Source organism: Stigmatopora argus, chromosome 18, assembly GCF_051989625.1.
Source record: "Stigmatopora argus isolate UIUO_Sarg chromosome 18, RoL_Sarg_1.0, whole genome shotgun sequence".
In the NCBI taxonomy this organism is placed as follows: domain Eukaryota; kingdom Metazoa; phylum Chordata; class Actinopteri; order Syngnathiformes; family Syngnathidae; genus Stigmatopora; species Stigmatopora argus.
The window spans coordinates 4,989,490-5,003,772 of NC_135404.1; the positions used below are offsets into that span (position 1 = coordinate 4,989,490).

The 14,283-nt window shown below is 39.6% G+C and overlaps 1 protein-coding gene across 3 annotated transcripts; it reads right to left on the minus strand.

The window, feature by feature from the left end:
• Window positions 1-270: 270 nt before the first annotated feature.
• Window positions 271-13,879, minus strand: ccdc186 (coiled-coil domain-containing protein 186). 3 transcript variants are annotated; one of them, XM_077626240.1, is made up of 16 exons: window positions 13,691-13,879; window positions 12,031-12,789; window positions 11,119-11,245; window positions 10,137-10,265; window positions 8,662-8,874; window positions 8,444-8,563; window positions 6,945-7,049; window positions 6,030-6,128; window positions 4,722-4,808; window positions 4,511-4,653; window positions 3,655-3,910; window positions 3,404-3,593; window positions 2,588-2,680; window positions 2,265-2,472; window positions 810-1,029; window positions 271-738 (listed from the first exon to the last, which is right to left on the minus strand). In XM_077626240.1, exons 2-16 carry the CDS (start codon window positions 12,771-12,773, stop codon window positions 670-672), a joined length of 2,802 nt encoding a protein of 933 aa, XP_077482366.1. In that variant the 5' UTR covers window positions 12,774-12,789; window positions 13,691-13,879; the 3' UTR covers window positions 271-669. The 3 variants fall into 3 exon arrangements, with proteins under 3 accessions (XP_077482366.1, XP_077482365.1, XP_077482367.1); XM_077626239.1 differs by having other exon boundaries at window positions 12,031-12,794; window positions 13,691-13,878; XM_077626241.1 differs by having other exon boundaries at window positions 2,600-2,680; window positions 12,031-12,794; window positions 13,691-13,877.
• Window positions 13,880-14,283: the final 404 nt, after the last annotated feature.

Sequence of the window (14,283 nt, forward strand, 5' to 3'; positions counted from 1 at the left end):
ATTTCTCTTAAATAAAGGACAGCAAATGCAAAAATGGAGCCATTTGAAATCAGGATGTGACAGACCTCCAATAGTTTGGTGTCCAATCATCCTTCGACTGTGAATTGAAAGGGGTTTGTCACTAATAGACCCCCCACAATTGAAACTTCAAATGGGACATCTATCGCTGTCAATGGGTTAACATGTTCGAAAAAGTCAGTAGTGAGTTGCTTCTTATTTTAAAAGACCAACTTAACTCCTCTGTTGTGATTGACGATAATCGACGTCCAATTGACGTCCACAAAATCTCAACTGGGCGACTGTCAATGGCAAGCAAAGAGTTACCGATAATAATAAAAAAATAGTTAAATCTATTCATTCGAGAAAGTGAAGTTGTCAAATATATTACTCCAGATCAAGTAAAAAAAAAAGAAAAAAAGGAGGAATGATCGAACTTGGGGAAATACAATCAAAACGGACGAAAAAAAATCTTATACAACAGTAACCATTTTCAAGAGCTTGTCGTTGCTGCTTCATCTACGGAGTGCTACGTCATTTCCGCCTGATTTTGGCGTTGAGGTCAACTTGGTGCTGTTTTTCTACACGGTAACCGAGACGCACCTTTGGTCCCTTTCAGTCTACATTCAAGGAGGACGCAAGTAGGCCCACAAGACTTCCCTTTCTGGTCCCTTACCTGGCGCTGCCTCGCTGCTGTTTTATCAACTTCTCGATCTCGCCGCCCAACGTCTGCAGGTTCTCCTGGAAAGTCCGAGGCCGCCGGTCAGTTCGAGCGACGGAGCTCTTCCCGCCCTCTTTTCGTTGGCGCCTACCTTGAGAGTGATGTTCTTCAAGAGTGTGTCCTCCAGCACCGCCTGCAGCTTCCTGTTGATCTCCAGCGAGAGGTCCAGCGTCAGACCGCTGTCGGCCGGGTGGGACGTGTACAGCGAGGCCATGATGCCGCCCCGCCGGCTCAGGTGGGCCTTGTTGAAGTCGGACGCCTCTGACGAAAGGGCTCCCGATTCTTCCCTCAGCACGTAGCTCTGGATGATTCTGCCAGAGAAGAAAAAAAAGCAAGTTCAGTTCATGTAAACGTCCAGTCCATTTAACGCGGGAGAAGGGAGCTCCATTTCATTTCATTTTGGAAGTCACAGGGAAAAGAAAAGAAGGGCAAAACATTGGGTTGGTTCCCAAAAAGAAAAAAATAAATACAGTGGTACCTCTACTTACAAAATTAATTGATTCAGGAACTTGTTTCGTAACTTGATTTCTTTTGTAAGTAGAGCAGTATTTTTATGGAAATTCTCTAATTCGTTCCAAAGTCATCAAAAAATCATTAGTTTCCCAATTTTGAAGGATGTGAGAAAAACAGAAAAATGAATAAAAAATGATACAAAATTTGTTAGTGTATTTAAATGAATAATAAGCATGCAATTTTTTTTATTCATGCAGGTGCATAAGTGTAAGGCAGAAGCTAACGTTAGCATATGAACCTATGCACTTAAGACATTCCGATCGTCTGTTTTTCCTTGATGGATAACATTTCATTCACACTAGTAATTTTAAATAAAGAAACAAATTGCTTTTACCACACTCGAAAAACTTAAAAAAATAAAACTGTTGGAACTCCGTGACGCTGAACAGCTGTCAAAAGAGAGTACCGTATTTTCACGACTATAAGGCGCACCGCATTATAAGGCGCACCCTCAATGAATGACACATTTAAATTTTTTTCCATATATAAAGCATACTGGATTATAAGGTGCCCTGTCTATTTTGGAGAAAATTTAAGACTTTTAAGTGCGCCTTATAGTCGTGAAAATATGGTAGTACCTCTCAGACAGCCAATGCAGCAATTAAGCGGTGTAGGGAGGTTGTCAAGCAGAATTCAACACCTCCGCGACAATTTCAAAATAAAATAACAGATACGGGAAATGTATTTACGTTGTGGGGCATTTTGTAACTTGGGGCTTGTTTTCGTATATTGGAACAGTAATTTGCATATCAAAGGGTTTTATAATAGGAACATTTTCTATACAGAAGTATTTGTAAGTTATCACTGTATAGAAAAGAGATCTAAACTTTTGACAAGTAATCCAAAAATGCTAAAGGGAAAGAACTTCAGTTCAGTTATGTTTCAATTATAGCTTTGTCAATTTGCCAATTGAGTGGACATTTGAATTTGATTGATCTTCATTTTATATAGACTTATTTTTTGAATGATTTCCTTTATTTATAATGATTTTATTTCTGTTAAGCCACTGCCAATTGAGCATGTTGTCACTTACTTGGTTTTTTTGCGTATCTCTTCCACCAGTTGCTTGATGTGATCCTCCATGAACTCCATTTTCTCCTGCTTACGGGCCAGCGCCTTCTGCACACGGACCACACGCTCCACCAGCACTGCCTTGTCCACCTCCGGGAAGCTGTCGGTCGCCGGGTGGCTCTCCGACAAACGCTCCTCGCCTCCGCCCGCCTGCCGCGTGTTCAGCGATCCTTCAAACGCAGTCAGACCACGCTTCAGAATAGTCAAAACAACCCCATCGTTCCGGACGTACGAGACGTCACTACACATCGGTGGCGTCGGCGTGATGTAAAATTGGAGACAAACCAGATGAAGCACCTGAGGAACTGGAACGGCTGCCCATGCTGCCGCCGTCGCGCTCGCAGCTTCCGTTCTCGACCTGCTCCATTCGCTTTCGAGCTAAAACGGAAAAGCACACAAAATAAAAAAATCATTTCATATTGTGATCATCATTTTAAAAAAAATGACTAGCTCAACACAATTTTAACTTGTCAACAGGCATTTAGGTCATCAAGTCTAATTGGACTGGGACTGGTGAATAACCAAATTCTGTCTTCCCTGTTTACATTTAATCGGACGTCTATCCTTATTGGGAATATTCCTATCTGGTAATTAGTCCTGATCACGTAATTTTGGAGAATTGGTTAAAAAAATAAAGGTCAATTTTTGAAGATGTATTAAATTGAATGATTTACTTATTTTAAAAGTCTACATAGCACTAAACTGAATAAAATGTTTGTCAAAACAAAGAACTTCTGTTTTAGAATACAGGCCACCAGAAGACGTCTGATCCATTTGGACTAGGACTGGCTGACAGCATCTGAAACATGATGATTCAATGCCAGATGGATCAGATGTCTATTGCTGTTAATGACATTGATTAGTGCCTTCATTTATATTTATTTCTGTCTTCCACTTTACTCTTCTAAATTAAACCTAGAATTTAATACAGATAACCTTTCATTGACCAAAATTTGATTTTTTATACTCACAAAAACTGACAATCTTACAATTCCCTCCTGTTGTGAGTATCACTCTTTCTTAACCTGCTCCTTACGTTGTTTTTCAGATCTATCAGTTAGGCCATTTTAGAAATGGGAATTGGAGCACTTCCAAGCTGACCTTGCATGAGTTGCTTGGTTAGGTCCTTGACGTTGGCCGCTTGCTTCCTTTTTTGCGTGACAAGCTCGTCCCTCAGCTCGTCCACTCGCGTCTTGAGCTGGCTCAGCTCATCCAGTAAGGCCGTCTTCTCTTCCTGCAGGGCCTGCACATCCTGCCGCCTCAGAGTTTCTTCCCGCTCCAGCCGGCGCGACTGATAAAAGCCAGGATGGAGCTCAAAACCGGGAGGCTCGGCGCCGTCGGTCAGGGAGTACCTTGAGTTCCAGCGCGCCGTCCGTCTCCTCCGATCGGGCCCGCAGCTGGGCGAAGCTGTCAGCCAGCTGATCCAGCTGGGACTGCAGCGCGTTGCTTTCCGATTGCAGCCGGGCGTTTTTACCGCTCAGCTTCTCGGTAAAGGCCAGCAGCTCAGCCTCGCGCTCTCGGCTCCCCTGAACGTCGCGATGGAGGTCGACCATCTGGCCATTCAACGACTCCACCTCCTCGCATTGGGACCTCAGCTCTTCTTGGACCCTGCCCAACAAAGAATTATTCCCAAATTTTGACTAATTGCCCATACTGATGTCCCAATCTGTTACGATTGGCTCGGTCGTGGAATGTGGTTGGGAAGCAGGCAAAGGACGAGTGGAATGGAGTGCTCTCCCAAAACGAATTACTTAAGGCAGAAAATAACAAGGACTTAGAAATCAAATAACAAAATCAAACCTGACGTGAGGGCATGGGGTAACGTGGAACTCGGAATGGAAACGTGGCATGGTTCAAACAAAGCAGACAATCCGACAAAAACTAACACACACACGGTTTAAATAGACAGACAAGGGCTGATTACCAATCACGAGCAGCTGGTCACAAAATTAAGGGACGCCCAGAGGGACAAAAGAGGCGAAAAGCAAACACACACACCATCTTAAACCCTAACAAGACATGTCACAGTCCAATGATCTGTAAGAGTATCCGCGCCCAATACGGCGACTTTTGGAGTATTGGACCTGGTGAACAAATATGTGGACACGCCATTTTGTGTCAAGTATAGGCCCAGAATATTTAGTGCTTAACATAAAAAAAAAACTATAAAAATGCTATTTGACAAGTGGCAGGTGGCAGTGTCAATACCTTTGATGCTGCTCCTGGACTTCCTCCATTTTATTCAAGAGGTCTTTCTGGCGTCCGATCTCAGCCTTCTGCCTGTTGATGATCTCCCGGTACTTGCTGAGCTCATCCTCCCAGCGCGGACGCTCGTCCTCAAGGCACTTCAACTGCAGAGCGCCGCAAGCCGGTCGGTCGAAGAGAGCGATGATAAACGAGGTCGAAAATGCACGCAAACCTTGGTGCGAAGAGTGTCCAGCTCGTCCATGCTCTCCTTGTAACTCCTCTTCAGGTCGTCCAGCTCTTTGGCCTTCACTCGGTGTACCTGCAACCACGACAAGAATAGTTCTCAAACTAAGAGTACTAGTGCTAAATTTCGGTCTCAGAAAATGATTTGCTAGATTCAAAGTCATGCTGTTTGACAGGCAAAAAAATCTATCACAAAATAAAGTATTTTACTTCGAGAGGAATATGCTAGAATATAATCTAACGATTATGACAGTATTTCATTTATGGCAATATTTCTTTCCACTAACTTTATTTTTAGTAGACATTGAACTGGCCTGCAACAACTGTCAAATGTATCAAGTAGTACTGCAACCTTAAAGTAGCCAGTACAGTGACATACGTATTTTTGCTGAAATGTCAAGATATCTAATTATATTATAATACTTGAGTAGTGATGTTTCCTTGCTAGATTGCTGTATTTAATGGGCCATATAATAATTTAAAATAAATAACTATTGATTTTTGAGGGAATTGTTTGGTCTGTTTATGTCAAAGGTGCTTTAAAATTATGTCTATGTCAAAAATGAAAAATGATTGCATTAATTGCATCATTTTACACCTCAAATCTGAGTATAGTATGTATAGTTATCAAAACAATGCATCAGGGAATGACCACTTTTTTTTTTTGCAATTCTAGTTGTGACCTCCCAACTTGGTCATTTCTATCTTCAAAGTACTGCACAAGCCAGTACATGATGAAAATGCATAAATAAAATTTAATGTTATTATTAAGCCTTTTCTGTAACTTATTTGGATGGAGTTATGTCCAAAATATAGTATATAGTATTTACAGTTGCAGGCTGTATTTCATTCACGTATTAACATTTACACTTGGGCCAAAAATTGGGTTTTGGACAAAAAAACTCTCTATTTACTATAGCAAAAATATAAAATGATACTTTAGTTTTTATCCCATAGTTCACACATTTAAAAAGTAAGAAAGTCACATAATCAAAGCACACGAAAGTCATCTACCAGTTTTTGGTGAAAATGTACAATTCTGGCAAAAAATGACAAAAATCTTTCCAGACGATCAATCACACTCAACTCCGACACTTATTGATTTTCAACTACATGGCCTGTAAATAATCGCAAAATCAAGAGGAAATAATCCAAAAATGTACAGAAAGTGAGCTGCAAACATCCTAAAATTGACAAAAAAGTGACACAAACAACGATAGACATCCAATTCATAAAAACTGGGTTGACTGACTGTAAATGCTAAACTTTGTTGCCTTTGTTGGGAAAAGGCTCTCACCTCCAATTGGTCCGTTTGTTCCTGCTTGTGTTTGGCCAGTTCTCCTTTTGTCTCCTTCAATTTAGCGTCCAGCTCGTTGGATTTGATCTCTTCCGATTCCTGATGGACAAACGTCATTTAGAGCAGTTAGAAAACATTATTTTTGATAGTTTGTTTATCACTGATTATTTTTGACACGAGTCCACTCCTCAGCTTACGTAGACTTCATAGAGTTATTGATATTTACGTTTGAAATACAAATGTGCACTGGAACCAAAAACAGGCCACTGTGAAAAGGACTAGGAATAAAATGTAACAATGAAAATATATTTTATTTTTTAAAATAATTTCCTTTTGTAAATAACAATGACGGCAACGCGCTCGTAACATAAACAAATTTAAATGAACTTGGATTACGATGCAGACACACTCAAAAATAAATTGAATCTAACCTTACACTAAACTTAATTCTAATTTTGTTTTAAATTTTTATACCTTTCTTCTCCAGGGTTGGCTCTATTTGCCCCGCCTCCACCCTGACTTTCAGATGCAACCTATTGAGAGTTGTTCGCTTTTGTCTTCCCTTCAAAATACTTCTAAAATGATGCACACGAATAGGATAACGCACGACCACTTGCCAACTTTCCCGGGAAGTAGTACTCCTCTCTTATTAGCGAACAAGCTCCGCCATTCGTACTGACTAAAGTGAAAAAAAAAAACACTGAAAAAAATGCAATGCTCCGCCCAGTCAGAGACTGTTTTGCTAGAATATTTGCTAGAAAATTTACTCGCATCTCAAATTGTTCGTATGTAGGGGCACTCGTATGTCGAGGTATTACTGTACTGCCCCATCAGCAGCAACACAAAAATAAAACTCCAGCTAAATTAGACTGGCAGCCTAAATGGAGCGATGTCTAAATATAATTAACTGCTCACCTGATATGTTCTGATCATATCCTGGCAGTTCTTGCGGATCTGCTCCGTTTCTTCTTTGGCCTGCGTCAACTTTGATGTTATGTCCCTTAGCTTGTCTTTGGACTCCTGCAGCCACAAACACACAAATATGACTCATTGGTGAAGAAAACATCTCAGACCCAACCAAATATTTATTTGACTTTTTTCCCAACTTCTTCAACCATCATTCAAATCATTGACTGCCATTGACGGTGAATACCATTCAGTTCATTTGGAATGGGAACTGGGAAGTTTGGTAGCGAATAATTATTTGTTCGTTCGTTCCCTGCCAACCTTCCCAGTTGAAATGGAATTCACGTCAACTGCTACTTACTGCAGTCAATGAGTTAAAAAAAGGAACAAAATCAATTGTATTGTGTGTATTTTTTACCTTATTTCTAACTTAAAAATGAAAAGGGGTAAGCACTAACTAGATTCTTTTTTATTCAACTGAATTTTTCAGACTAAGTTGCACTAGCCAAAAATGTATAATGAAAAGAGGTGAAAAAAACATACCGTATTTTCTCGTATATAAGCCGCCCCAGCGTATAAACCACACCCTTAAAATTGCCTTAAAATCGATGAATTTTATAATTTCTCGCGTATAAGCCACCTCGATTCACAATTTTTACCTCCATATTCATGGTTTTAATAGGGAGTAAAAATGTGTTACTTTGAAGGGAAAATCTTAAGAAAAATCATCGTATTTGTATGAATTAAAAGCACATGATTAGGTCAATATCATAAGGAATTGATTCAATCAGTAATGGTTGTTTTCTTCAAAACAGAAAATAACCAGCAAATAGTAAATGTTAGTTACCGACATCTACTGGTGAAAAAGAGTATAGCAAGTCTTGTGCGCATATAAGCCAAACCCTTGATTCAGTCATCATTTTATTTTAGTTACAAATACGGCTTATATGCGAGAAAAAACGGTAAATCACATTTTGGGGTGATAATTTAATTTGATAAAATCCAAAGCTAAGTGCTATTTAAAGGCATTTAAAATGACAAATAAAAACAAAAATAGAGGCAACAACAGACTGAATATAATATTTTAGAAAAAAAAAGTTATTACAATTTTTGGTAAGCCGATCAGTTGTTTTTATAAGTTTCAAGCGATTCTATGGATTCGCCAAGGCAAAATTCCACCATCCGCCAATGTTGAAATGATCAACACAGGCCTTGCGGTTGGTTCAGTGTAAAAATAACATGTAATGCTATATAATAATGTGTGAATAATTTCACAGATAAGCCGCACTGGAGTATAAGACTCACCCCCGACCAAACTATATAAAAAATTGCTTCATAGTCTGGAAGATGTTTTATTTTTTTAAATTTATTAGCAGTCACTTTCAGCCAATTAGTGAATTATGCATGTGAACGCTGTTTGTTTTTCCAATTCTATGACATGGAACATTGAGCTATGAATGTTGGTTCCCTTCCAATTTTGCCATAGTGAACCCTTTAAGGACACTTGCCTTGTGGGCGTCTGCCTCACTCTTGAGTTTATTCTGAGCCCATTTGACTTTGATGAGTTGCGAGTTGTTGTCTTCTTTCAACTTTTCCACCTCACGAGCCAGACGGCCAACCTCGCCTTCCTGACGGCAACAGAGTAGACGGCAACAGAGTAAACGGCATGTCAAGGTCAAATGTGACGGACTACCTCCCGTTTTAAATGGTAAAAGACGGACGAGACCTTGGCGTCAGAGAGCTGCTGCAGGCGACCTCGCTCCTGAGCCAGCTGGTTCCCTCGGAGGGCCTGGCGTTCCATTTCTTTGGTGGCCTCCCTCAGCTTCTTATCCAAAGTCTCCTTTTCCCGCCTGAGGTCGAGGGCTTCCTTTTCCCCACGCACATATTTCATCACCATGCTTTCTTTCTCTTGGCGAGCTTCCTCACACTTCCTATTTGCCTGAAAAGACAAAAAGTCGAAGGAATTGATCACATTTCATTTTTTTTCTTGGAGGCCAAATTTTCCTTCCTATTTCCATTTGTAGTTTTAGAAAGAGCTAAACTAATTTATCAGCCTTGCCATAAAATTTTCTTGCTAACGGAATTTCTTTGTTTTTTATAGACTTTGTAATGTTGGGTTCACAGTTTTTAATATTAACCAAGAGAAATGTTGTTGCGAGATGCATTTCAGAGTATTGACCCATTCTAGAGATCTCATTGGCTGCCATTGATGGGGGCTTAATGTCCAATCCATTTTGACAAGGAGGGGCAAATTCATTTGTTCCGTCAATGGCCCTGAAACTAGAAAATTTACAGCCAGTACTCCCATTTTGAATGAACTGGACGTCTATTGCAGCAGGCCAGAAGTTAATAGTAATTTAATGGACTTATTTGTAACATTTTTATATTTTTTTATTTGTTTAAATTGCCCCTAGATATGAGTACAATTGGTCGTCCGTCTCCTTGTGCCCTGCGATTGGCTGCCCACCATTTTAGGGTGTCTCCCACCTGGCGCCCGAAGTCAGCTGGGATAGGCTCCAGCACCCCCAGGACTCTTGAGGATAAGCGGTACAGAAAATGAATGAATAAAATTAAACAAAAAAATAGTTAAAATAGTTATGTATTTTTTATCAAATACAGAATACCGAAAATATTCTCTTTATTCAAACTATTTGAATGAATTTTGGAAAAAAAAATCCACAAATTTCCAAAAATAATCACTTGACCTTGGTGGAACCCAATGAATTTGATGTTTAATATTTACTTCATGTTAACAAAAAGTTAAACTACTCTTCAGTATAAGTTTTCTGAACAGATTCTTCAAAACATCAGGTTTAAAAAAAATGTTAAAAACAATGATTGCAGCTGAAAAAAAAATCATGATCAACTCTCCCAGCTCTATTCTCTAACACAGACATTTTATTCCGGGTCCAATCCAATTGAAAGTACAATTGCTGCCATGCCCTTGCGGTGAAATTACATTTCAATATATGTGAACGTGGAAGGTAAAACAACTAACTCAGAGGGCTATAACAATGTGTGTGCTTGGCTTTGGATGAAAAAAATGTTGTTTCCTTTCCAGGTGATTTTTCCAATAATAAGAAACATTCCTCCCCTGATTTAGGGCAAATTTTCCATGAGGCAAATGGCATCCGAGCAATCAAAATAATCCCGTTGGGGTCGGTGACTCACAGACAAGTGCAATGTGAGGTCCTGTTTTACCTGTTCCAGGCGGTAGGCGGTCTCCTTCTGCATTTGCATGAGGCTGGCCTTGCTCGCGTGATCCTGTTGAATGAGCTTGTCCTGAGTGTCCTTTAAGTCCCTCTGCAATTCGGCCACTTTCCCCTCCAACTATTGACGCAAACAGAGGCCACAATGAAAAAACTGATTTTTTTAGACTGTCATTGCAGGCTTCTATTTGCATTCATGACTGTATAATCTGTATCTGAGCTATGATTACCGAATTTTTCGGACTATAAGTCACACCTAAGTAAAGGTCACACCAGCCAAAGAATACACAATGAAGAGGAAAAAACAATATACAAGTCACACTGGAGTATAAGTCGCATTTTTCGGGGGACATTTCATTATTTCATCAGAATCCATGTATAAACATACATTAAAGTAAAAATAGTCAAATGGAGTACAACAATCCAAATAGGCACCTGTTAATATAATTTTTAAGTATGTGGTACTGTATTTTCTCGCATATTAGCCGCCTCCACGTATAAGCCGTGCCTTTAAAATAGCCTTAAAATCGTTGAATTTTATAATTTCTCTCGTATGGGATGCCCCCTAATTCACAATTTTCACCTCCATATTCATGGTTTTAATAGGGAGTACAAATATGTTACTTTGAAGGGAAAATCCTAATAAAAATCATCGCATGTGTTATTTCTGAGGTACCATATGAATCGAAAGGATCGTTTGCTGGATTGCACATTCCGAAAGGGTCTTGCATGCACATAGACAAATTCAAAAAGGAAGTCACGTGAGCAGTACAATCAGGAAGTGTGTCCGCAGCGATCTAGTTTTGACCTCGGCCTTGGGTGCAATAATAGCATGAGATACACATTACGCAGGTATCAAGGCTGATACTTTAATGATCGACCGCAAGACCTTCGATCAGCCTTTAAAACTATTGGGATGTGCTGACATGGTAAACACTACAAACAAATGTATCAAGGTGTCAAAAAATTGTTACTTTTCTTATGGTGCTCATATGTTGCTTTTCAGTCTCCCCCCGCTTTTTTAGCTCCTCCTTCATGTTGTCTTTCTCGGAACAGATGCCCAGAATGAGATCTTGGTGTCTCTTGTTTTCCTCCAGCAACCTTCACGATTCAAACAGAAAGCAATACAAATATTTCAGTGAAATCTCCGAAGAACTTCAGAGGAGTAAAATGTTTAAATGCTACTCTGAAAATAAAATAAATAAATAAATAAGTCTCTTGTGATTTCCTGAATGACTGGAACAAAGAATAAATGGGATTGGTTGAAAAATGTGGATGAAGATGCGACTGGCAAACATTGGGTACTCGGTCGTTTGGTCGCCAGTCTTTTGGTCGCCAGTCTTTTGGTCGCCCAGAAGGTTATTGATAATTACCATTTAAATCGTTGCTCAAATTCCCTAAATACAAACTGCGAATTATTATTTAGTCATACTTAATGCCCTATTAATTATTAGGCTAAAGAAAAGCTCCAAATTTCCCGTACTTTTATTGTGTTTTGTTGGAGAACTTGTTAAGACCCTGACTGACGTCCCTTCCTAAGGGGACAACTCATGTACATACAAAACTCTTATACACTCACACGTCCGCTCAGTGAAACTGCTCATGGCCATTGCTGGCTTTTATTGATGCGTAGACTGTGTTGTTTTACCTTGTTTTGTCGCTGGTCTTCTGGTCGCCGGTCTTTTGGTCGCCCGTTGTTTGGGTCCGGGCGACCAAAAGACCGGCGACCAAAAGACCGGCGACCAAAAGACCGGCGACCAAAAGACCGGCGACCAAAAGACCGCACATGCAAACATTGAGTCATGAAAAAAATTGACATTTTGGCAGTGTAGAATTTTTTTTTTTTTACAACTTTAACGGGCTGTAAACATTTTTCATCAGTTTACCTCTGGATGGATTTTTCTTGCTGTGCGTACTTGTACTGCACACACTTCTCAAAGACCATCAAAGAGTCATCTCGCTCTGAGGGAAGTCCGTTGACAGGGGAGCTCCCTTTCCTCCCACCTTGTGGAAGCCCACACTCTGTCAGCTCTGTCTCCAGCTCATCTAGCAGAGACTCTTGGGACAGCGACCGCTGGATTTCAGAAATCAGCTTTCGGCTGCAGTCCGTATCGTACGGGTTAGACATTGAATCAGAGATCGTAGAGGAGTTGACGTTGTCCGAAACGGGGGCGGAAAAGCCGTTAGGGATGCTGGATGTGGCACTCGTGCAGTTTTGAGACATGTTCTGGATTAATGGCGGCGCATCAACTAATCCGTTGCTGCTCTGTGGCAAAGGCTCTTGTTTGCCGTCATAGCCCGAGGCTGCCAAACTTCCTTCATTTACGAGAGGTGGCTTTTCCACTTCGGTTGAACACATATTCCCACCACAGCTTTCATCTAAGGCCGTTTGACTTTCTACTTCATGTCCTTCTGTCCAAGTGTTGTCAGAACAATCTGTTCCACTTTTGCAAAAGTCTCCTTTCGCCTGCACACATTCCTCTGCTGCACAATCAGCCGGCTCGGGTTCTTGTTTTTTGACTTCCGACACGCAGTTCTGGAGCCGTTCCACTTCTGGGAATTCACCTGGAAATTCTAAATGGGATCCCTCCATTGCATCCAGGCCTGAGGGTGGGTCAGGTTGCTCCATAGTGACTTTGACGCATCTAAACTGGCAAATGGAAAGAGAAGTGAGTGCCAAATATTGGCCCATTGCAACAAACATTATGAAGGCTGTCTAAATAGTCGCTTTGAAAATGATAAGGATAACATTTATTTCACATACTCAGTAGTTACAAAGTTTTTAATCTGTAGGAAAATTAGCAACTCCTCAAATCAAGCATTTTCACTGGGCATGAATTCTTTGAAAGGATCGACAAATGAAGTCTTAAATTAAAAAGCTTCAGCTTTTAAAACTGAAATGTTGTATTCAGTTTTTTTTCTCATGGGGTAAATTTTATTTTGCACTATTCTTGATGTTTTTAATTTTCCTTAAGTCATTCTTCTTAATTCATTGTCTGCTATTGACAGCACGAAACACACTATTTGAAATAGGAGGGATGTAAATATTACTAAAAAGACTTCATAAAGTAATAAATAATTTGTAATATTGAAAATTGTATTTTTTTAGTATCTGTATTGAGTTGCCATTTTTAGTATTGCGAAAACAGTACTTTGACAGGTGTCATAAAACAATAGATCGCCTTAATTATTATTATTTAAAGATTTATTTTGCTTTTTAAGCATAAACGTGCAGCTTTGAAGGAAATTAATATTCATAGTTAGCGTTTCGTATTTGTTTTTTGGAGTCTTTAAAAGCAAGCTACTAACAGATGTTAGCATACAAGGTTGTAATCTCGCTCATAGCATGTTAATCCCAAACGAAAACAACGTTAGTACGTATAAATAAACACCAAACGCCAAAGAAAGATATAAAAATACAGCCGTGTTTGCTACTTTGGCTTCTAGCGATAAGAAAAGCCTTGATGAGTTAGCTTTTAGCTTCAGCTATTTGACCTATTCCAACTCATTTCGAGAGAGAAACAAGGCAATTTCGTTCACATTCACCTAAAGAGTGTGCTCGTCCATGAGCGCTTCGATCGAGGCTCCTTGGGTGAATTTAATGGGGAAATTTGAGCCGTCGGTTTGTCTGGATCGCCGGCTGATCGCCCCCAACGAGACCTTTAAGATATGACACATCAACAAATATGGCAACTGCAGGGAGGACTGGACAGAGTCAGCACGCTAACCAATGAAAGGCGAGGATTCCTACGACGTCATCTGGTTAGCAAGTCCGATACTATATGTGACGTCGTTTGCAATTATACTATACATATCGCTCCATACTCGACGGAAGCGTATTTTTTATTATTGTTATTTTTTTTAAAGTCCCGACTCTTTTGCAAATTATTTTTTCGGGCTTGTTTTAGAATTAATTGTTTTTAAAAACTGAGTTTTTGTAAATAATTTATTTTCTGGGGATGTTTTTTTAAATTATTTTATCATTATTTTTCCCGTCAACTCCGTTTTTCTGATTAATTTATTTTGGGAGTGGTTGTTTTTATTTTTACATTTTTTTTAAACATTAATTTATTTTCAGGAGGTTTTTTTGTATCATAATTTTTTAATCTCTTATTTTCTGATTGATATATTTTGAAGGT

What these genes read in the sequence shown, in the direction of transcription:
- ccdc186 (XM_077626240.1), bottom strand. Translation starts at nt 12,773, where the DNA reads ATGGAGCAACCTGACCCACCCTCAGGCCTGGATGCAATGGAGGGATCC. An exon ending in CCGCCTACCGCCTGGAACAG is followed by an intron (nt 8,875 to 10,136) that starts GTAAAACAGGAC and finishes TTGTCTTTTCAG; the next exon opens with GCAAATAGGAAGTGTGAGGA. An exon ending in TTCCTCAGGTGCTTCATCTG is followed by an intron (nt 2,473 to 2,587) that starts GTTTGTCTCCAA and finishes CTGCGTTTGAAG; the next exon opens with GATCGCTGAACACGCGGCAG.